We start from the raw sequence: 24,016 nt of genomic DNA on the forward strand, positions 1-24,016 counted from the left end.
TGTGTTCCTTCTAAATCCCACCCCCAGGCTTGGCGCAGTGGCTCACGCCTGTAATCCCAGCCCTTTGGGAGGCCAAAGAAGGTGGATCGCTGAGGTCAGGAGTTGGAGACCAGCCTGGACAACACGGTGAAACCCTGTCTCTACTAAACACACAAAAATTAGCCAGGCACGGTGGCGGGTGCCTGTAGTTCCAGCTACTCTAGAGGCTGAGGCAGGTGAATCACTTGAACCCGGGAGGCGGAGATGGCAGTGAGCCAAGATTGCGCCACTGCTCTCCAGCCTGGGCGAAGAGCGAGACTCCATCTCAAAAAAAAAAAAATAATAATAATAATAATTAAAATTAAATAAATAAATCCCACTCCCACTGGGCCTGCCTGGCCCCCACTGCTACACACAAACCGTTCTTCTGAAGGTCGCCAGTGACTGCCACATTGCCACGTCCATGGGTGACCTCTGAGTCGACCTCTGATATGATTGACACAGCCGCTGCTTACCCCCTCCCAATGCCCTTTATCCACCGGGCTTCCTGGACCCAGGTCTCTTGGTTCCTCCTACCTCCCTAGCTGCTCCCCCTCAGCTCTTGACTTTTTTTTTTTTGTTTTGGATACAGGGTCTTGCTCTGTCACCCAGGATGGAGTGCAGTGGCACGACCTCAGCTCACTGCAGCCTCAGTCTCCTGGGCTCAAGTGATTCCCTGACTCAGCCTCCTGAGTAGCTGGGACGACAGTTGTGCAGCACCACGTCTGGCTAATTTCTGCATTTTCTGTAGAGATGGGGTCTTGCCATGTTGGCCAGGCTGGTCTCAAACTCTTGAGTTCTCGACATTTTTTTTTTTTTTTTTTTGAGATGGAGTTTCACTCTGTCATCCAGGCTGGAGTTCAGTGTATGATTTCAGCCCACTGCAACTTCTGTCTCCTGGGTTCAAGCGATTCTCATGCCTCAGCCTCCTGAGTAGCTGGGACTACAGGCACGCACCACCATGCCTGGCTAATTTCTGTATTTTTAATAGAGACGGGGTTTCACCATGTTAGCCAGGCTGGTCTTGAACTCCTGACCTCAAGTGATCCGCCCAAATCAGCTTCCCAAAGTGCTGGGATTACAGACATGAGCCACTGCACCCAGCCAGCTCCTGACTTCTTAATGCTTGGTCCTGGGCACTCTCTTCCTCTCCATCGCCCCCTTTGTGCTTGAGGTAGGCAAAATAATGGCCCCAAAGATGCTCATGTGTGAATCCCTGGAACCTGTCAATAAGCTGCCTTATGTAGCAAAAGGGACTATCCAGATATGATTAAATGAATGACCCTCAGATGGGGAGATTGTCCTGAATTACCTGGGTAGCTCCAGTGTAATCACAAGAAACCTCATAAGGGAAAGACAGAGGCAGGAGAGTCAGAGTCAGAGAGAGACTGGAAGAGGCTATACTGCTGGCTTTGAAGACAAGGGAAGGGGCCATGAGCCAAGGAATGCAGGAGGCCTCTAGAAACATGAGGAAAAAACAAAAGGCGGAGAACAGATTCTCCCCCAGAGGCTCCGGAAAGGAATGCCATCCTGCTGGTACTTTGATTTTAGCCCCTTAAGACCATTTTGAAATTCTGACCTGCAGAACTGTGAGATAATAGGACAGGCATAGCAGCTCATGCCAGTAATCCCAGCACTTGGAGAGGCCGAGGTGGGAGGATCGCTTGAGCCTAGGAATTCGAGACCAGCCTAGGCAATACAGGGAGACCTGTCTCTACAAAAAGTAAGAAAAAAAGTAGCTGGACACGGAGCCAGGCTTCCATTCCAGCTACTCAAGGAGGCTGAGGAGGTAGGATCACTTGAGCCTCGGAAGTAAAGGGTGCAATGAGCCGTGATCATGCCACTGCACTCCAGCCTAGGTGACAGAGTGAGGGGGAAAAAACCATAATGAACTCGTGTTGTTTTAAGTTACGAAGTTTATGGCACTTTGTTACAGCAGGAGCAAAAAACTAAATCAGTGGTCCTGGCCAGTCTCCTGATTGTAAACACTGACAACGCACAATATCACACTCAGATACTCAGCTGCCGACTTACTGGACACCTCTACTGAGATGTCTGAATTCTGGACCCTCCTCCCAAGGCTTCTCCACGTACTAGAGTTGGTGGCAATGCTCTCCTTTGAGGTGCCTGAGCCCAAAGTCTCGGAACCAGCCTTAACTCTTCTGTCCCTATCACTCCCCTCATCCAGGCTGCTGGTGAGTCCTGCTGGAGCCACCTTTAACACACAGCCAGATTCCGACCACTCCTCACCATCCTCCTCTACCACCCCAGTGTAAGCCTCCACAGCCTTGGGCCTGTGTGACAGCACAGCCTCCCTGCCTCCACCTCCGCCGCTACATTCTTCTCAGCACAGGAGCACAGGGGTCCTTAAGACAAAGAGTGTCACTCTTACGATCCCCATTTCATTTGGTGTAAAAGTCGAATCCTTAGGGAGGCTGCCAAGGCCACCTATAATGTGGTGCTCCTCCCACCTCTGTGACTTCATCTCCTACCCACCCCCACCTCTGTCTGTTCCAGCCATGCTGGCCTTGCTGTTCCCTGGGCACAGCAGAAGGGCTGTACACCCTCACCCCAGGGCCTTTGCACATGATGTTCCCCTTGCCTGGAGCACTCTTCCCTGATGTCCTCATGACTAACTCCCTCACTGCCTTCAGAATCTGCTTAAATGTCACCTTCTCGGCAAGGCCTGCCCTGAGCACCCTGAACTGCCACTTGTCCCAGTTACCTGCATCAGGCCCAATGGTTCTCACTGTGCCCTACTTTTTCTGTTTTCCTTTCAATACACAGTATCATTTATCCATCTATCATTCTTATTGTTTTGCTCATCTCCTGCACTAGAACATAACTCCGTGAGGGCAGGGATCTTTGTTTTGTTCATGGTGTTGAAAATAGTGCCCAGCATAGAGAGCATTCAATAAATAAATGAATGACTGGAAAGGTATCAGGGGTGAGGTGGGGTTTTTTGTTGTTGTTTTTTGTTTTGGCTGGGGGGACAGGGTCTAGCTCTGTCACCCAGGCTGGAGTGCAGTGGCATGATCATGGCTCACTGCAGCCTCGACTTCTCATATTCAAGCAATCCTCTTGCCTCAGTCCTGAGTAGCTGAGACTAGAAGCCTGAGCCACCACGCCCACCTAATTTTTGTATTTTTTGTAGAGATAGGGTTTCACCATGTTGCCCAGGCTGGTCTCGAATTCCTGAGCTCAAGTGATCCTCCTGCTTGAGCCTCTCAAAGTGCTGGGACTACAGGTGTGAGGCACCGTACCCAGCCTTTAGAAAGGTTAACAATTCTAAAGCCACCATACATGCAGAGTGAAAGGGAACAACCAAATAAATGGATGAAGGATGGAAGGAGCCAGGCTTCCCACTGTTACAGATGAGCAAGGAGAGGTATTTAGAATGATCCATGTGATGACCATGGATTAGAGTTGGAGATGTTAGTATGAACAGGTTTAGCTAAAACAGTACCATGGATGGTTACACATAGAAATATAGATTTGTGTACATACAGGTTAGCACACACACAGAGTTCCTTGCTCTGTCCGCTAAGACGGCCAAGAAGCAATAGCACCCTACAGCCCTGAGCACATCTTGCACCCTGATCTTGGTGTATAATACCATTCACCAATGAAAGGAACCAGGGCTCCTTGGAGAAACAGCTGATTCTAGGTCTAAGGCAGGAAACAGACAAGATGAGCCTGGAGCATCTTGTGGTGCCAGAAAGTTAAGGAAGTGCTCAAAATCTCACAATGATGGAGTGTGTCACAGGGACATGGGAGACAACTGAAAGACATCCAGTGGCCAATACTGGAACAATTTGAGCAACAAAATAAAGTAGAATTGGATTACACCCAAAGTATACAGGATCCATGGATCCATACTGATATAAATGAATGAACAAATAAATGGAGAAGAGACAAATCTCCAGGGCAGAAAAATTCCAATAAGTGATGAAGATGCCCTGCCCTGAAGGAGGTGGAGCTTAACTCCCCATTCCTTAGGCATGGGCTGCACAGACTGACCTCCTTCCAAAGAGCACAGTATCAAATGCAGAGAAAAACAGTAGCTCTGCTGTAAAGAAACCTGACAGGCACTGCCTCAGCCAGGCATCAAATTAGTCCTCCTGAGAGCACGTCCCCTTTGTAGGAAGTGAGGAGAAGGGCACTCACCTCCTGGCTCTTCCTCCCAGAACACGTAACCCCAGTCTAATCATGACAAAAGTATCAGTCAAATCCCAATGGAAGCCGGGGACAGCGGCTCATGCCTGTAATCCCAATACTTTGGAGGCCGAGGTAGGCAGATCACAAGGTCAGGAGCTCGAGACCAGCCTGGCCAACATGGTGAAACCCCGTCTCTACTAAAAATACAAAAATTAGCCAGGCGTGGTGGTGCTTGCCTGTAATCTAAGCTACTCAGGAGGCTGAGGCAGGAGAATCACCTGAACCCGGGAGGGGGAGGCTGCAGTGAGCTGAGATCGTGCCATTGCATTCTAGCCTGGGCTACAGAGCGGGACTCCATCTCAAAAAAAAAAACAAAAAACAATTGAGTGACACTCTACAAAATACCTGACCAAATCAACAACCTAACGATGCATCCTAAAGAACTACAAAAGGGCAATCCAAATCCAAAATTAGTAGAAAAAAAGAAATAAAGATCAAAACAGAAATTAATGAAATTGAAACAAAATAATACAACAGATCAATGAAACAAAAAGTTGGTTTTTTGAAAAGATAAAATTGACAAACCTTTAGCCAGACTAACTAAGAAAAAAAGAGAGAAGACCCAAAATATAAAATCAGAGATGAAAAAGGCCGGGTGCAGTGGCTCACGCCTGTAATCCCAGCACTTTGGAAGGCTGAGGTGGGCAGATCACGAGATCAGGAGTTCGAGACCATCCTGGCTAACACGGTGAAACCCCGTCTCTACTAAAAATACAAAAAATTAGCCGGGCGTGGTGGCGGGTGCCTGTAGTCGCAGCTACTCGGGAGGCTGAGGCAGGAGAATGGCATGAACCTGGAAGGCGGAGCTTGCAGTGAGCTGAGATCGCGCCACTGCACTCCAGCCTGGGCTACAGAGTGAGACTCCATCTCAAAAAAAAAAAAAAAAAGAAAAGAAAAGAAAAAGAAGGCATTACAACAGATACTGCAGAAATTCAAACCACCATTAGTGGCTACTATGAGCAACTATATGCCAATAAACAGGAAAATCTAGGAGAAATGGATCAATTCATGGACACAGACAACCTACTAAAATTGAATCATGAAGAAATCCAAAACGCGAACAGACCAATAACAAGCAATGAGATCGAAGCCTTAATAAAAAGTCTCCCAGGAAAGAAAAGCCCAAGACCTGGTGGCTTCACTGCTGAATTCTACCAAACACCTAAAGAAAAACTACCAATCCTATTCAATCAAACTATTCCAAAAAATAGAGGAAGAGGGAATATTCACAAAATATCTGACCAGTACTCCTTAACATTGTCAGGGTGACTGGCTGGGTGCGGTGGCTCATGCCTGCAATCCCAGCACTTTGGGAGGCCGAGGCGAGTGGATCACCTGAGGTCAGGAGTTCGAAACCAGCCTGGCCAACATGGGGAAACACCATCTCTACTAAAAACACAAAATTAGCTGGGCGTGGTGGCGCATGCCTGTAATCCCAGCTACTCGGGAGGCTGACGTAGGAGAATCGCTTGAACCTGGGAGGCGGAGGTTGCAGTGAGCCAAGATCACGCCACTGCACTCCAGCCTGGGCAACAAGAACAAAACTCCGTCTCAAACGAAACAAAACAAAACAAAACAAAAAAACTGTCAACATGATCAAAGACAAAGGAATGTCACAGCCCAGAGGAGCCTAAAGGGAGATGGGATCCTGGAACAGAAAAACAGTGAGGAAAAACTAAGGCAATCTGAAGAAAATATAGACTTTGGTTAATAATAATTCACCGCTACTGTTAAAAAATTGTGAAATGCACTATCCTCACATAAGATGTTAATAGCAGCAGAAATTGGGTATGGCACCCTGAACTGGGTCTTGGAACAGAAAATGAGCATTATTAGAAAAGCTGGTGAAATTCAAATAAAATCTAGAGCTTGCTTGGTAAGTACTAATGTGCCAAAGTTGGTGTTTTAATTGTGACAAATGTGCCCCAGTGATGTAAAATGTTAACAATGGGGGAGACTGGGAGACTGGGTCAGAGGTATATGGCAATCCCCTTAATAACTCTGCAACTTTTTTTTTTTCTTTTGAGATGGAGTCTCGCTCTGTCGCCCAGGCTGGAGTGCAGTGGCGCGATCTCGGCTCACTGCAACCTGTGCCTCCCGGGTTCATGCCATTCTCCTGCCTCAGCCTCCCGAGTAGCTGGGACTACAGGTGCCTGCCACCACGCCCAGCTAATTTTTTGTATTTTTAGTAGAGACGGGTTTTCACCATGGTTTCAATCTCCTGATCTCGTGATCTGCCTGCCTTGGCCTCCCAAAGTGCTGGGATTACAGGTGTGAGCCACCACGCCTGGCCTCTTTTCTTTTCTTTTTTTGAGACACGGTCTTACTCTGTTGCCCAGGCTGGAATGCAGTGACGGGATGACGGCTCACTGCAGCCTCAGCCTCCGTGGGCTCAGGTGGTCCTCCCACTGGCATAGCTGGAACTACAGGTGCGTATCACCATATCCAGCTAATTTTTGTATATTTTGTAGAGACGGAATTTCACCATGTTGCCCGAGGTGGTCTTGAACTCCTGGGCTCAAGCGATCCACCCACTTTGGCCTCCTAAAGTGCTAGGATTACAGACATTCTTTTCTTTCTGTTCATGGAAATAACTCACTCAACATACCCTTACAGTGAAAAATCCCCCCAAAATACAGAAATGAATAAAGTAGAAAGTGAAGCCTTCCATTATTCCACCTCCCACTGTCAGGTCAATATATCACATTCTAGACTTTTTCCTCTGTGTATGTGAGTGTTTATTTCTAATCTTTTTACAAACATGGGATGACACCCTACATTTAGCAACTCACTCAGTTTCGATATAGCATAGACCTCCTTCCATATCAGTCCACATCGCATCACTCTCCAGGGTTCTGAATGTCTATGAGGTATTCCACAACATGGGTGAAACAACTAATTTACCATTTTCTTAAGATGAACATTAAACGATTTCTAATTTTCCCTCACAAACAATGCTTTAATGAACACCCTCCATCTCACACCTCTATGAACATGCAGGAGAATTTCTTTGGGATAAATCCCTGACTATGGAATTGTGGGTATGATGGCACATTTAAAACAGTGTCATCTTACTGCTAAATTATCCTTTCATTGTTCTGGGAATGAACTGCCTGCATTCACCCCTCCTAGTGGCAGAGCAGGGCACACATCCCCTACCCCTGCCTTCCTCCTTCAGTGACATCTCTCCTTGAACAGGGCGGGGGTGAAAGGCCATTGTGACAACACAGATGTGGGGGTCAGCAGAGGGACAAGCCATGTGGCTGCCCAATTAGGACCTCAGGGAACAGTATTGGACGTCCCCTTCTGAGACTCAGCGTGTGTTTAACTGGCAGGAGTCTTGGTGATTTCTAATCGCCAGTGCCAAGGACCATACCCAACAGAAGTGGGGTGGCTGGCAGGGAGAGGCTAAATGTCATTTTAAGAATCATGATAACACGATTTTAGATTTGGAAAAAGCCAAGAAAAGAATCCTATTATACAAAGCATCCATTTGCCATTCACTTATTCATTCAACAAATATTTCAGTTCCTTTTAGTTCAGGTTATTCTCAGTATTAGGACTGTCACACCCGAACAAAAGAAAAGTCTCACTGAACTTCCACCCCGCTTGGGGAGACGGATTATAAACACAGTATCAGTGAGTGGCAAGTGCTGTATTAGAGTAACAGCCAGCTGCTGTGACAAACCCAAAATTTCCGATGAGCACTGAAGGCTTTAAGACCCCAGATGAGGCCAAATGTCCCCACCGCCTAGCTCCAGGGCATCCTCTTCCCACAATTTAGAACTAATCTCTGTGGCTGGGCAAAGTGGCTCATGCCTGTAATCCCAGCAAGTGATTCTCCTGCCTCAGCCTCCTGAGTAGCTGGGACTATAGGCGAGTGCCACCATCCCAGCTAATTTTTGTCTTTTTAGTAGAGACAGGGTAAGCCACATGGTCTCAGATGAACGTGAGACATGTCCCTGGACTGGGTGTGGTGGCTCACGCCTGTCATCCTAGCACTTTGGTAGGTTGAGGCAGGTGGATCACTTGAGGTGAAGAGATTGAGACCAGCCTGGCCAAAATGGTGAAACCCCGTCTCTACTAAAAATACAAAAATTAGCCAGGCGTGGTGACATATGCCTATAATCCCAGCTACTCAGGAGGCTGAGGCAGGAGAATCGCTTGAACCTGGGAGGCAGAGGTTGCAGTGAGCCAAGATGGTGTCATTGCAGTCCAGCCTGGGCAACAATAGCAAAACTCCATCTTAAAAAAAAAAAAAAAAAAAAAGTATTAAGTGTTAGACGATTGGGGGTAACAATTTTACCTCAATCCAGATCTGAATTAATTAATGAAAAGTTACTGCTAACCTACTATGTGCTACTGTATCCTTCTTAGTGATAGCAGACTTTAGCTTCAAATTCATGGTTTCCCCATCTTGCTGGGGTCAGGGGTGGGCTCCATCCCCTTTGGGGAAGAGAGTACTAACTGTCTACCTGGTATCCATCAGCCCCTTCTCCTTCCTAGGAGCCCTGCTTTACCCCAGGGGGCAGTGTGCTTTTGCAGGGAGGCCAGTGATCAGAAGGGGAAGTTGCTGGACAGGGCATCTGGGGAAGCTCTTTATACCATGAGAATTCCATCGAGGCTGCTGTGAGCTATGATTGCGCCACTGCACTCCAGCCTGGGCAAAAGAGCTAGACCTTGTCTCTAAAAAAGAGACAAGAACTCCCTTTGCCACCCCTCCTGTTTCTCCTTCCTGCTTGCACGGTGGATACGGGTGGGACCCCAGCAGGACCAAGTTTAGCTCTTAGTGTGCCTTTGTTCAAATTTGGAAAAGACTTCTGCTGTGAGCAGGCAAATTAGGAAAAAGACAGCTCCTGTGGGCTGAAACATTCCCTGTGAGTACAGGGCCTGGAGTGGCAAATAGACCACAGGCTGGATTTCAGTCCCCACTCAATCCCTTTGGCAGAGAGCTTGGAGCAGGACACAAACTGCACAACCGTCCGTGGCAGCCCTGATCTTGGACTATGAGGCAACTTTGAGGATGGAAAGGACTTGCTGAAGGCAGAGCTGAAAGACAAAAGCCTGGACCCTTGAAAAGGATGGAGCCTCACACCAGCCCTGGCTGACCTCCCTGGGTTTTCTTTTGTTCTTTTTAAAAAAATTTAATAATCTATTTTGAAATAATTTCAAAATTTCAGAAAACTTGCAAGAATCCCTGACAAACACCTCCCCTTTACACAGATTGGCCAATTGTTTTTTTAAAAAAATCTTTTTTATATATTTTTTTAATTTTGTAGAGATGGGCTCTATGTTGCCGAGGCTGGTCTTGAACTCCTGGGCTCAGCCGATCTTTCCAAAGAGCTGGATTACAGGTGTGAGGCACCGCACCTGGCATGGCCAGTTGTGAATGTTCTATCACATCTGTTCAGCTCCCCCCCATCTCTCTCTTCTCTCTCTCCCTTCTTCTCCCTCTTTCTCTATGGGTAAATCCTTGAGAGTAGTTGGCAAACATATGTCATCACCCCTAAATCCTCCAGCATGTGTATCCCCCAAACAGGGACAATCTAATGACCTCCCAAATCACCTCTGACTCCTTAAGAAAAACAGAAAACTTCCACCCAACTCACTCATTTTGGTTTTCTGTTTAAGTAGCCAAACCAATTCTAACTGCTCCCCTCTTTACCCCTAAAATCCATGGGGCTGTGGAAGAGACCACACCATGCCCAGGGCCCCGCACCACGCTCTGCTCCAATCCCTCACACCTGTTAGTACCTTTGGCCTCAGAGCTTTTCGTGTTTGCAATTGAGCTGAAAGTCATGTAACATAAAATTCATCATTTTAAAGTGTGTAATTCAAGGCCGGGCGTGGTGGCTCATGCCTGTAATCCCAACACTTTGGGAGGCTGAGGCGGGCAGATCACTTGAGGTCAGGAGTTCAAGACCAGCCTGACCAACATGGTGAAACCCCATCTTTACTAAAAATACAAAAATTGGCCGGGTGTGGTGGCAGGCGTCTGTAATCCCAGCTACCTGGGAGACTGAGGCAGGAGAATCGCTTGAAGCAGGAGGTGGAGTTTGCAGTGAACCGAGATTGCGCCGTTGCACTCCAGCCTGAGCGACAGAGTGAGACCCTGTCATTCATTCATTCAAAAATAAATAAATAAATAAATAAAGGGTATAATTCAGTGGCATTTAGTACAGTTACAATGTTGTGTAACCACCGCCTCTATCAAGTTCCAAAGCATCAGCCCAGAAGGAAGCCCCCAACCCATGGCACAGCTGCTCCCTGCTCCACCCGCCCTGGTCACCCCGATCACTTTCTGTCTGCACGGATCCCCTGCTGCCTGGTCCTGCATAGAAACAGAACTGCACATCCTGCACCACCTCAGAACAGTTGCAGGAGCAGCTCTTTCTTCCCAGGGGCTCCTCCCTCCTCTTAACTCTGCCATCCTTCAGAGTTCACTTCGCCAGCACCCCTTTGGGGCTCTCCCTAGAGCCTCACCTGAGGGCAAGTTCTCCCGCACATATCCTCAGAAACCCGAGGTTTCCATTATCAGCATTTGTCACTGTTACAATTATTCTTCAGGGCTATTTCATTCATGCCTTCTGTAGTTAGATTATAAAGTCTATTAGGGGCAGGGTGTGGTGGCTCATACCTGTAATCCCAGTGCTTTGGGAGGCAGAGGTAGGAGGTTTGCTTGAGGTCAAGAGTTGGAGACCAGCCTGGGCAACATAGGGAGAGCCCGTCTCTACAAATAATAATAATAATAGCCAGGCACGGTGGCTCACGCCTGTAATCCCAGCACTTTGGGAGGCTGAGACGGGCAGATCACCTGAGGTCAGGAGTTCGAGACCAAGCCTGGCCAACATGGCGAAACCCCATCTCTACTAAAAATACAAAAATTAGCTGAGTGTGGTGGTGCATGTCTGTAGTGCCGACTACTCGGGAGGCTGTGGCCAGAGGTTTGCTTGAACCCAGGAGGCAGAGGCTGCAGTGAGTCAAGATTGTGCTACTGCACTCCAGACTGGGTGACAGAATGAGACTCTGTCTCAAAAAAATAAATAAATAAAATAAATAATTAAAAAATTAAAAAAACAAAAAATAATAATACTCCTTAACAAGCACATGTCTGTCTTGTTTATCACTATATACCAGGGCCTCGGCCAAAATCTGGCATGGAGCAGGCCAAAATATTAAAAGTAATATTTTGTTTATTGAATAACTAGATGATTGCTCCCATGGAGGAGTCATCTTGTATCGCCCTGGCTGTGACATAGGCAGCCCCTACCCCCGGGGGCCCACCCGCCCTACACTCGGGGGCCCACCCGCCCTACACTCGGGGGCCCACCCGCCCTACACTCGGGGGCCCACCCGCCCTACACTCGGGGGCCCACCCACCCTACACTGGCCCACCCTACACTCGGGGGCCCACCCTACACTCGGGGGCCCACCCGCCCCTCACATGCCCATATATGGACATGACGTAGGCCACCTGGCCATGGTTTATGAGGTCCCAGCCCCTTTGCCCTCACAATGACCAACGGCCCCCTGGCGTCTATAAGAGGCCGCAGAGCTGGCCCCTGACTCACAGCCCACAGAGTTCCACCTGCTCACAGGTTGGCTGGCTCAGCCAAGGTGGTGCCCTGCTCTGAGCATTCAGGCCAAGCCCATCCTGCACCATGGCCAGGTACAGATGCTGTCGCAGCCAGAGCCGGAGCAGATGTTACCGCCGGGGACAAAGAAGTCGCAGACGAAGGAGGCGGAGCTGCCAGACACGCAGGAGAGCCATGAGTAAGTGGGCCCGGCTGAAGGTGGGCTGGGGCTGGGGCGTCTCAGGGCCCAGCCTTCCTCTCACCGCTTTTCTTGGTCTCACCAGGGTGCTGCCGCCCCAGGTACAGGCTGAGACGTAGAAGACACTAATTGCACAAAATAGCACATCCACCAAACTCCTGCCTGAGAATTTTACCAGACTTCAAGACTCTCTTGCCACATCTTGAAAATGCCACCATCCAGTGAAAATCAGGAGCCTGCTAAGGAACAATGCCGCCTGTCAATAAATGTTGAAAAGTCATCCCACTCTTGTCTGCTTGTCCTTGAGAGGGGAGGCTCAGCTGGGAGGAGCGCTCGGGGATGAGCGGAGGGGGAGAGGGCCTGGGCATGCAACGGGAGAAAGATGTTGGTGGGGGGGACATGAAAGACAGTTGTCACGCTGGGTTTTGTTCCAAACTCTTTTTTTTTTTTTTTTTTTTTGAGACAGAGTCTTGCTCCGTCGCCCAGGCTGGAGTGCAGTGGTGCCATCTCGGCTCACTGCAAGCTCTGCCTCCAAGGTTCACACCACTCTCCTGCCTCAGCCTCCTGAGTAGCTGGGACTACAGGCATCCGCCACCACACTTGACTAATTTTTTGTATTTTTAGTAGAGATGGGGTTTCACTGTGTTAGCCAGGATGGTCTCGATCTCCTGACCTCATAATGCGCCCGCCTCTGCCTCTCAAAGTGCTGGGATTACAGGCATGAGCCACTGCACCTGGCCATTGTTCCAAACTCTTAGTAGTACCAACAAGTCACAACCAAAACCTGCCCAAGTCACAACCCAAACTTGCCTCCCTAAGTCACAACCAGAACCTGCCTCCCAAACCCTCTTAACAGATCCCTACCCAGTGGGGTGCTGTAGCCAGGTCTCTCGAGTTTGAGGACCCACTGTGTACGTTTCCCACTCTGCTTTGTGACCTCACCTTGGCAGCTTGAAATGGACCATGGAGTATTTACAGAAATTAGTAAATGCTACAAATCTGGGTTCCCTCCATCCCAGGAACCCCAAAGCCAGTTAAACATTTACCAGCTGGAGCTCAAGATTGAAGCAGCTCATCCTATCTGACCTGTCCCCTAGCTGCCCACCCGGGTTTATTTTAGCCCAAAGCTGAAATTTCCATTCTTCAACAAAGGAACTCTTAGGTTATAACTTAAATAGATTAAGCCAGTCACCATCAGGAAAACTAAATTCAAAACTGCTTATTCCTCACTCCATGCCAGAAGTTTTCATCCCCATTTGGGTACAGAGATAACTTGTCCAGGTAGCAGTGGAGCTGAACTTTTCACATTTAATCAAGCGCCATTAAGGAAGTTTCTTATCTGCCATCCTATAAACTCAAACATTTTTGTGAACCACTGGTTTCTTTACTCTTTGGGGCACGGTTTCACAACATTATGTCCACTCGAAGAAACAAAGGTTAACTTGTCCATCTGGTCGGATCTAAGTCCACACTCAAGCCGCATGATAGACTACCTATACTAAAATTTCTAAGGCAAGAGTTTAAGACCCCAGTGAGATATGGGGAAGGACACAAGAAGTGCTACCGGGCACTGGTCTACTTGGCTCACTCACAGCCTAAGAAAGCCCACCTCTCTGGTTCCTTGACACAGGCCCTGGGTCACACTCATTTCATGATGGTAGAGCAAACCCAGAGCATTTCGGCAGAGACCACAGTTCCCTGAAGTGACAGGGCCCACCAAGCACCTCAGAAATGTCACAGTATGACTTCTGTTTATGGGGCACCAACTGTGTGCCTGGTATTCTGCATACATCACTTCCTTTTTTTTTTTTTTTTTTTTTGAGACAAGATCTCTCTCTCTGTCACCCAGGCTAGAATAGAGTGCAGTGGCACAAACACAGTTCACTGCAGCCTCAATCTCCTGAGCTCAAGAGATTTCCTTACCTCAGCCTCCTGGTGTCCTGAGTAGCTGGGACCACAGACATGCACCACCATGCCTGGCTAATTTTTCTAATTTTTTTGTAGAGATGAGATCTCACTATGTCGCCCAGGCTGGTCTCAAACTCCTGGGCCCAAGTGATTCTCCTGCCTTGGCCTCCCAGAGTGCTGTGATTATAGGCATGAGCCACTGCACTCACCTACGGTGGGTATCAACAACCATGTTCTTTCAAGTGAGCACATGAGAGTTCAGTGCTAGCCCTGGCACTACCATGACCCTGATCACTTTAGTAATGACTCCCCATAACACAGTCGGATCATGACAGCAGCTTGGCTGGACAGGCAGACCCCTGGGTGTGCCTTCCCTTTTTTTTTTTTTTTTTTTTTTTGAGATAAGGGTCTTGCTCTGTCACCCAGGCTGGAGTGTAGTGGTGTGAACGTGGCTCACTGCAGCCTTGACCTCCTGTGCTCAAGCAACCCTCCCATCTCAGCCTCCTGAGTAGCAGGAACTGCAGGCACATGCCACCATGGACCCAGGCTATTTTTTTTATTTTTTGTTGACAGGATCCTCACTATGTTGGCTGGTCTCAAACTCCTGGGCTCAAGCGATCCTCCCACCTCGGCCTCTCAAAGTGCTGGGATTACAGGTGTGAGCCACCACACCCAGCCCCTTCCATTTATTTTATTTTATTTTTTTTTTTTTTTTTTGAATTGTTTTTGCCAGGTGAGTGCAATGGTGCCATCTCAGTCATGAACCTCTGCCTCTGCCTCAGCCTCCTGAGTAGCTGGGATTACAGGCGCCCGCCACCACTCCCGGCTAATTTTCGTATATTTAGTAGAGACAGGGTTTTGCCATGTTGACTAGGCTGGTCTTGAACTTCTGACCTCAGGTGATCTACCTGCCTCAGCCTCCCAAAGTGCTAGGATTACAGGCATGAGCCACCGAGCCCTGCCCCGCCCCTTCTTATTTTCATCTGCAAGTCCTGGCCATGGAGATTTGACTTAGCAGGATGTAGGGTAAGGCCTCAGCATTCATATTTTAAACACATGCCCTCAGAGAGCTTGAGGGCCATCATAAAGCACCTTCTTATCCCCACAGAGAGGCAGCATAGAAACACCAAGGGCATGGCAATATCACCCATCACCTCCTGCAAAGGTTCTGAAGATTAAGCCTTCTGAATTTGTTTCCTATTGCCACTGTGACAGATCATCACAAATTTTGTAGCTTTAAACAACACAAATGTATTACCTTACAGTCTGCAAGTCAGAATTCTGAAAGAAATCTCATGGGGCTAAAATCAAGGGGTCAGCAGGGCTGTGCTCCTCCTGGATGCACAAGGGGAGGATAACCCGTTTCCTTGTCCATCCCAGCTTCTAGAGGCCGCCTGCATCCCTTGGCTTGTAGCCTCTCCCTCCATCTTCAAAGCCAGCAGTGTGGTGTCTCCCAATTTCTCTTCCTGTGAGACTCCTGCCTCCCTATTCTCTCTTCTAAGGGCTCTCGTGACTGCACTGGGCCAACCCAGATCATCCGGGATGATCTCTACATCTTCAGGTCCTTAAATTTGTGTATCTGCCACATTCCCACATTCTCCCTGCCCTCTATGAAAGGGAAACTGGTTTTGCAGTTTCTATGATCCTGATCCTGGACTTAATGGGATCGTCAAAGTTCAATGAGAGGCCCGGCAAGGCTGAGCGGGAGGGGAGAAGATGCATATTTTAGAGGCAGGGAGGGGAGCATCCCCTGGGCTAGGGAGTAGGTGGACAGCCAAGGGTATGACTAAAATCAGGCTGCCTCCGTCTGAATGCTGGCCCGGCCTGGCCTTCTCAGTAGAGTGGCCTTGAGCAACTCAACTTCTTCATGCCTGTTTGCCCCACAGAAAATGGGGATTCTAAGAGCGAGGAATGCCACGGTGGTGGCTCACACCTGTAATCCCTGCACTCTGGGAGGCTGACACAGGAGACTCACTGAGGCCAGGAGTGTGAGACCAGCCAGGGTAACATGGTGAAACCCTATCTATCTCTACAAAAAATACAAATAATTAGCTGGGAGTGGCAGCACACGCCTATAGTCCCAGCTACTCGGGAGGCTGAGGTGGGAGGATCATCTGAGCCGGAGGGGTAGAGGCTGCAGTGATCCATGATTGCACAGCTGCACTCCAGCCTGGGCGACAGATACTGTCTCAAAACAAAAAAAAACAAAAAAAAAAAAAAAAAAGAGAGAGAAGGAAAAAAAATGAGTGAATGCATGGGAAATAAATGAATCAATGCTTGGCACACAGGAGCTATTAGGGAACTGTCTGCTGCTGTTGCCATCTTAACAGTAAGCTGTGTGCACAGACAGCCAAGCATGGAAGTCCCTTCCACATGGTGGCTGTGGCACAGCAGCGAGTTGGCAAGGAAGCTTCCAAGTGACAATGTGCGTGCCCACTGGCTTCAGGAGATGAGGGCTTGGATTAGACAATAAAACACCTGCCATCTGTATGGTTCACCTGCTGCAAGAGACAGAGGACACGCTTTACAGGCAAAGCAAGGGGGTCTCTCGCCCTTCCAGCCCTGCAGCTTGGGTGCCAGGGCCCTGCTAATTGTCACCCCTGGCCCTGTGCTGCCCTCACAGAGGAGGCGGGGCAGGGTGGGGACGGGGCGGGGCCGCTGAGTCATAGTGGGCGCCCCCTTTATATATAAGCTCCCGGGGAGCCTAGCAGACCAGACCAACAGTAACACCAAGGGCAGGTGGGCAGGCCTCAGTCCTCCTCCCCCACCCCAGGGCCCACTGCAGCCTCAGCCCAGGAGCCACCAGATCTCCCAACACCATGGTCCGATACTGCGTGAGGAGCCTGAGCGAACGCTCGCACGAGGTGTACGGGCAGCAGTTGCGTGGGCAAGAGCAAGGACACCACGGCCAAGAGGAGCAAGGGCTGAGCCCGGAGGACGTCGAGGTCTATGAGAGGACCCACGGCCATTCTCGCTATAGGCGCAGGCACTGCTCTCGAAGGAGGCTGCACCGGATCCACAGACAGCAGCATCGCTCCTGCGGAAGGCGCAGAAGACGCTCCTGCAGGCAGCGGAGGAGGCATCGCAGAGGTCTGCCTGCGCCCCGGCCTTGCCCTGCATGTCCCTGACCACCCCAGGCACAGGAGGGAGGCAGGGACCCACCCCACCTGACAAAGGCTCCAGCCCCCCAACCCCCATCCCCACCCAGAGTCCCTAGGTGCCCCCCTCAACCAGAACTTTCTTTCCCAAAAGGCTGCAGAACCAGGAGGAGAAGATGCAGAAGGCACTAAGCTTCCTGCACCCCTCACTCCCAGCTGGAAATTAAGAAAAAGTCGCCCGAAACACCAAGTGAGGCCATAGCAATTCTCCTACATCAAATGCTCAAGCCCCCAGCTGGAAGTTAAGAGAAAGTCACCTGCCCAAGAAACACCGAGTGAGGCCATAGCAACTCCCCTACATCAAATGCTCAAGCCCTGAGTTGCCGCTGAGAAGCCCGCAAGATCTGAGTGAAATGAGCAAAAGTCACCTGCCCAATAAAGCTTGACAAGACACTCGCTGGCCTGTCGGGTTTTCTTTCCACGAATCACACAACCCTGGCTTCCCTCATGCCCAGGGCGGGTAGAGGCTTCTCTGCAGCCCTTCCTCCGAGGCGGGTAGGGCGGGACCTCTGATGCTCTGAGGACACCTAGGAGAGGGTTACTGTGCCTGGGAGGCCACCCTGACGCTGTCTTGTCTATTGCGCATCCTTCCGTGGTGTCAAAGGTCTGTCTGGATCCCCCTCCAGTGAAGAACCTGATCCTACCTCATGAAAGGAGGAAATGGTTAGGACAGATTGAGTCCTAATTAAGTCACAAAGATATCAAGGCACCTTGTGGCCATATTTAAAGGCCTACAGTGTGCCACAGTTTAAAAACACAACCCATCTTGAGTGTTGGGTGGTTGGAAGTGTAAGGAAGTGTAAACGGTGGGGGCAGAGGAGCAGTGCAGGCCACAGCTTTGAGGTGGGAAGCAGGTCTGGCATGCTCCAGCAACAACTTGGTCAGCACAGAGGGGGCAAAAGGCAAGGAGTAGATGAATGCAGAGTAATGGGCTGGGCTGTGTGAGGCCTGTGCTGGCTGAAGCCTCTGGAGACCCAAGGAGAATCTGATCCTTGCTGCCTGCTCTCCTCGGCCTGTTGCTGCATCACTCCTACCTCCTGTCTGAAATCAAGGACCCTTGTGATTGCACTGAGGGACTCTGGACAACTCAGGATAACCTCCCCATCTCACAATCCTTACATCATAGATTCCAGGATCAGGATGGGGGCATTTTGGAGAGGCATTTAGCCAACCACAGCCACTGACGACTGGGGGGATAAGACTGGCAAGATCCAATCCATAAGTTGGAAAATGGATTCCTGGTGCTCAGAAATGACCAATCTTTAGGAAGCAACGGGTTTCTGAAAAAAACAGAGATGGAGTTTCGCTCTTGTCACCCAGGCAGTGTGCAGTGGTGTGATCTTGGCTCACTGCAAACTGCACCTCCTGTGTTTAAGTGATTCTCCTGCCTAACCTCCTGAGTACCTGGAGGAGGTAAACAATTTTTTTTTTTTTTTTTTTTTGGTATTTTTAGTAAAGACAGGGTTTCACGATATTGGTCAGGCTGGTCTCGAACTTCTGACCTTAGATGATCCGCCTGCCTTGCCTCCCAAAGTGCTGGGATTACAGGTGTGAGCCACCATGCCTGGCCTCAAAAAATTTATATTTAAAAAATACCATTGCAGTGTACAAAAGACTCATTTCAATATATAAAAGACAAAGTCCTAAACCCCCTCCCCCCATGCTGAAATTGTGCTGCACAGATGGAGAACCTTGCCAAGGGGCAGCTCCATGATGTCTTCCTGTGGCCCCAAAACACTTAAGAGGATGTCACTCCACCCTGACCTGCGTAGAGTGGCATCCGGTTGGTGATGTCCATCTTGCATCAGTCAGGGGCAATTAACCCCTTGTTCATCCTAGCTTGCTTGGTTTCTGGCCTGTTCCCATGCCTTGGACAAACAAACAATGCTTAGGAGCCATGGCTTTTCAAGAAGATTTTACACTTTCAGGCCCCCCGAAGGAAGCGTTCCAAGCGTTCCTGAGTTTTATGAAGGTAGAGCTTACAGAGTGCATACCTTTTTTTTTTTTTTTTTTGAGGGAGGGGGTCCCTCCCTGTCCCCCGGCCTAGAGTGCAGTGGCGCAATCTCGGCTCACTGCAAGCTCCGCCTTCCAGGTTCACGCCATTCTCCTGCCTCAGCCTCTCCGAGTAGCTGGGACTACAGGCGCCCACCACCACGCCCGGCTAATTTTTTGTATTTTTAGTAGAGACGGGGTTTCACCATGGTCTCGATCTCCTGACCTCGTGATCCGCCCGCCTCGTCCTCCCAAAGTGCTGGGATTACAAGCGTGAGCCACCGCGCCTGGCCAGAGTGCATACATTTTAAGCACACAACTTGATGATTTATTTCCAAGGGTTAACAGTCAAGAAACTCAACAGAGACAGCTCTCTCTGGCTGGCGATTTCTGGGATGTGGGGAGGAGTCGGTGTGTGCCCCTCCTGCTTCTAGAAATTCAATCCCTAACTCCCATCCCAGCTACAAGAGAAACTTTCTCCAGGGCAAATGAGGACTATGATGTCGGCATCTGAACTGGCCCCAATGCTCAGCCTTGCAGACCTCCCCTGTGGGGGCTGGGAGCTGCCAGTGGCTGAGGTCTGAGTTAGCTGTTGGCTCAGACCCAGGTTCCCAAGTAGGGGTGGGCTCCCTTTGTGATGTCAGCATCCTGCCCCCACTCGCAGCCCCTTCACCCACCGCCTCACCTCCTTGTCCAGAGAGACAGGCAACGTGGATCATGGGTTCCCGCTGTGCCAAGCTCAACACAGGCCACAGCCCAGGCCACAGCACGGGCCGCAGCATGGGCCACAGCATGGGCCATGGCCGGGGCCACGAATCCTCCATGAAGAAGCTCATGGCCTGTGTGAGTCAGGATAACTTCTCCTTGTCATCAGAGGGCGAGGAAGAGGAGGAAGAGGAGGAGGAGGGGGCAGAGGAGGAGAAAGAGGAGCTGCCGGTGCAGGGCAAGCTGCTGCTGCTGGAGCGTGAGCGGCAGGAGGAGGGCCAGAAGGACAATGCCGAGGCCCAGCAGAACCCCGAGCCCAAGCAAACACACTCCTGACCCACAACGAAGGCCCAGGAAGGGACGCCCACTGCTGCTCCGGTGACAGTGTTCAGAGAAGAGTCAATAAAAAGTCTCTGAGGAATCCTCCCTGTCTCTGGTTTCCCCTCACCCTATCCCTTCTGGTCCCATGTGTGCACATGTGTGAAGGCATGTGTGTGTGGGTACACGTGGAGGGAGGCCAGCTGCCAAGAAAGGCTGAACAGCAGGGCTCGGTGACCTTGTTCCCAAGCCCTAGCCAGAGGTTCAGGGGCTTTGGGAGGGGGAAATCATCTCAGCCAAATCTTCCCATCTCTGGGACAGGGGAAATTCCTCTCCGAGTCCCAGCACACCCTAGCTGAGTACACCCAGAGGGACAGGGTAACTGCCTTCATCGCAGGCCCCACTGTGCCACCCCAACTATGGACAGTCTTTTAAGAATACTGGCTTGGGAGTTCAGCAGACCTGGGTTCAAACTTATTTTCTGCTAGCTGAGTGCCCTTGAGCAAGTCACTGCGTGTCTTTGAGCCTCAGGCTGCCCCTCCCGGCGTTCAGGGGAAGCTAATAGCTACTCATGGGTCAGCTGATCAGGAGAATTAGCTCAAGTGATGGCTGGGACCAGGCCTGGCACCAGTCAGTGCTGAGCTAGGACAGGGATTGTTGCTGGGATCATGGTGGTTCCCTCTGGGTCCTTCTTGTCTGCAGACTCTTCCACTGCCAGTCTATGCTGCTGGCAACCATCTGCAACCCCTGCCTGGAAGCTCACTCCTGCCTTCTTCGAGGGGTCTAGCCCTGGGGGCAGAGAGAGTGCCCCATGAGAGCAGTAGGCAAAAGAGGCCCAGGGAGGCGACTGGGTACAGATGCAGAACCTAGGCCCCATCCTCTTGCTCTGGGCTCGGTGCGCCTTCCTCAAGGAGCTTCGGAATGCGTCTGCTGCCCACCCTACCGCCGGCTCCTCCCTCACTCCTTCCATCCCAAAGAAGCAACAAATACGATCTCCACCACATTCCCTCACAGTCCTCCAAGCACCAGCCACCTTGAGCTAATTCTCCTGATCAGCTGATCCCCTGTCCCCGAGGGGATCCTAGCTGGTACCGTGGCAGTGGGGCTGGCGGATGGGGAATTTTCAGGGAAGCCTCGGTTTCTCTGGGGGCCATGTTTGAGGGCAGGAAGGGGCCTTGGGCTACCCTGAGGGTAGGCCACTGCCCTGCCCTGCAATAGCCTAGGGCAAGGGAGGCCCCGTTATCCCACTACTTCCAGACCCACAAATGACTCGGTTGGTCAGTTTTGTCCTTTTATCCAAGGCCCAAAGGTCCGCCCACCCATTCATTTGCCCAGGAAACATGAGCTGAGCCCCCGCTGCATGCCCCACATGGTGCTAGTCACCAGGGGCCCTGGTAATAAAACACAGTCCCTGCTGTCCTGGGAGAGAGTTCACTGTCATGGGTGCAGGGGCAGGTATGTGACGTGCCACACACCTGCTGCTGGGAGAGGTCAGCCCTCCCTGGAAGGACTGGAAAGCTGTGTGGAGGAGAGGCTGGTTGATGGCAGGCCACAATCTCCATTCCAGGCTATGTGCTTGAGGGTGGGAAAGTGGGGCGTTGGCAGTGGAGGAGCAGGAGGCCATGGGAAGGGGGGTCCAGAGACCAAGAAAGTCTTCACGGCTTGGTCTAGCATACACCCCACAACCGGACCTGCTGAGCCCACCCAAGGCAGGGCCCCGAGAACCCTGCCGCAGGTGTCCCTCTAATCACTGAGAATCCCTTAGTGACCTCGAGAGGAGGCTGGACCTGAATATGACTGGCTCTGCCCCTGATCGGCTAAGGGACTCTGGGCTGGTTACTCCACCTCTCTGAGCCTGTTCCCTCTTTGCTAAATGTAATCATTATATCTGCCTTATGGGGTGCATTAGTTTCCTGGGGCTGCCATACCAAATGACCACAAACTTGGTGGCTAAAACAACAGAAATGTATACTCTGCAGTTCTGGAGGCCAGAAGTCTGAAGTCAAGGTGCCAGCTGGGCTGATCTCCCTCCGGAGGCCTTAGCAGAGAATCCTTCCTTGCCTCCTCTAGCTCACAGAACTCCAAGTTCGTCTCCATCTTCCCATGGTTTCCTCTTCTCCCTGTGTGACACCTCTTCTGTCTCTCATAAGGACATTTATCATTGGATTTAGGGCCCACCAGCTAAGCCAACACGCTTATCTCAAGATTCTTAGCTTAATTACATCTGCAAAGACCCCTTTTCCAAATATCACATTGACAGGTTCTAGGAGTTATAACGTGGACATAGATTTTTGGGGGTTGCCATTCATTCCACTACAAAGGGTCACAGTAAGGTTTGATGGCAAAGCTGCCTGGAGAGGGTAAGGTCCAGAGCCCAGCCATGTAGAAAGCATTCAGTAAATGAAAGCAGTTCTCACTGTAAGAAATTTGACATGTTTATTAAGAAATAAACTGCAAAGGCTGGGCATATTGGCTCATGCCTGTAGTTCCAGCACTTTGGGAGGCCAAAGCAGGAGAACATCTTCATCTCATGAGTTCAAGACCCACCTAAGCAACAAAGTGAGACCCCATCTCTACAAAAAATAAAAATAAAAAAATTAGACAGTTGTGGTGGCATGCACCTATAGTCACAGCTACTTGGGGGGCTGAGGTGGGAGGATCGTTTGAGTCCAGGAGGTGGAGGCTGCAGTGAACTATAATCGTGCCACTGCACTCTAGCCTAGGCAACACAGCAAGATCCTTTCTCAAAAGAAAAAGAAAAAGAAAAAAACTTCCATAAAAGCAGATGATTGCAAATCCTCATAGCAAGAGGCAAAGTTGGACATGGGCAGAGTGAGAGGTTGGCTTGGGCCAGGGGCCTGCTCCGGGAGGACAGACAGAGACAGGCAGTTCCATGCAGAGAGAAGTGGGAAAGTACAGGGCCAAGGGCTAAGCCCAAAGGCATCGGCCAAGACGGGGAGGGGTGGAAGGCTCTGGATGGAAACCCAAAAACGAGAAGATCAAATGGCCTGGTGTTCAAACATAAGTCTGGGCTTTCTTCTCGAGGTACTGGGGTGTCTGAGCAGGGACGGCGTGATTCAAACAGTATGGCAAGGCTTTGTTAGCAGAGAGGGGAGGAGAATCAAGAGGCAGAAACTGAAGGAGAGAGACGGGTTTCCAAGGGCCTCCTGTAGCTTGACAGGCATCTCAGGCCCACGAGAATACCAGGAAACAGGGAAAGATACCCCTTTGTCACATAAGACAACTAAGCCTCAGAAACCACAATGGTCTACGCAAGATTGGACATCAGTGCAAACAAGGATTTCAACCTGGCTGTGAATCTCCCAACTTTAGATCTGGCTGGGGAGGTAGGCTTGCCAGGCAAGCCCCAGGACCACCCCTTGGTCCATGTGGTTACTCATCTTTCATCCATCCACCAAGCCATCTGGCCAAATCATCACCTCCCCATCATCTGGGCACTAATCATCTGTCTTAACAACTGCCCACCATTCAGCTGCCATCACCAGGGTCAGAGCTGCACTCTTGGCACCCAAGCTGCCCAGGGCGTTAAGAAAAACACCTGACGATGCTGGTCAGTGATGTTTACTAAGCTCTTATTGTGGGCTGGGCCTGAGCTAACTGCTTGATATAAATTCTCTCCCTTATTAATAATTCTTCTAATGTCCAAATGAGGTCAGTACAATTATTGTCCCTATTCTGCAGAGATGGGGAAACTGGGACTTGTTCAGGTGAATCCCAAGGGCTGACCATGTGGAAAAAGCAGATCTGGGATGCAGACTCAGCTTAATCTGACCCAAGGGCTCCTACCCTGAACCAGCAGCTGGGACTACCTCCAGGGTACCCCTGAGAGCTGCCCTAGCCTGGGGGTGAGGGTAAGGGGTAGGGGGCTTTGTCTTGGCTGGGCCACATCTGTCACATCCCTGTGG

The 24,016-nt window shown here is 50.3% G+C and overlaps 3 protein-coding genes and 1 pseudogene across 4 annotated transcripts; all 4 read left to right on the forward strand.

The window, feature by feature from the left end:
* Window positions 1–11,785: 11,785 nt before the first annotated feature.
* On the forward strand, window positions 11,786–12,289 carry PRM1 (protamine 1). The gene is made up of 2 exons (XM_032144694.2): window positions 11,786–12,009; window positions 12,095–12,289. The coding sequence occupies exons 1-2, from the start codon at window positions 11,898–11,900 to the stop codon at window positions 12,136–12,138; spliced, it is 156 nt and encodes a 51-aa protein (XP_032000585.1). The 5' UTR covers window positions 11,786–11,897; the 3' UTR covers window positions 12,139–12,289.
* A 4,337-nt stretch (window positions 12,290–16,626) lies between these two features.
* On the forward strand, window positions 16,627–17,468 carry PRM2 (protamine 2). Of its 2 annotated transcripts, none has more exons than XM_032144697.2 (2): window positions 16,627–17,007; window positions 17,170–17,468. In XM_032144697.2, the coding sequence occupies exons 1-2, from the start codon at window positions 16,737–16,739 to the stop codon at window positions 17,205–17,207; spliced, it is 309 nt and encodes a 102-aa protein (XP_032000588.1). In that variant the 5' UTR covers window positions 16,627–16,736; the 3' UTR covers window positions 17,208–17,468. The 2 variants fall into 2 exon arrangements, with proteins under 2 accessions (XP_032000588.1, XP_032000586.1); XM_032144695.2 differs by having other exon boundaries at window positions 16,639–17,007; window positions 17,126–17,277.
* Window positions 17,469–18,829: 1,361 nt separating this feature from the next.
* Window positions 18,830–18,956, forward strand: LOC116462823 (small nucleolar RNA SNORA48; annotated as a pseudogene).
* A 646-nt stretch (window positions 18,957–19,602) lies between these two features.
* On the forward strand, window positions 19,603–20,193 carry PRM3 (protamine 3). The gene has a single exon (XM_032144701.2). The coding sequence runs from the start codon at window positions 19,785–19,787 to the stop codon at window positions 20,106–20,108; it is 324 nt and encodes a 107-aa protein (XP_032000592.1). The 5' UTR covers window positions 19,603–19,784; the 3' UTR covers window positions 20,109–20,193.
* The last annotated feature ends 3,823 nt before the right edge of the window (window positions 20,194–24,016 follow it).

The sequence above is a fragment of the Hylobates moloch genome, unplaced genomic scaffold, assembly GCF_009828535.3.
Source record: "Hylobates moloch isolate HMO894 unplaced genomic scaffold, HMol_V3 SCAFFOLD_23, whole genome shotgun sequence".
In the NCBI taxonomy this organism is placed as follows: Eukaryota; Metazoa; Chordata; class Mammalia; order Primates; family Hylobatidae; genus Hylobates; species Hylobates moloch.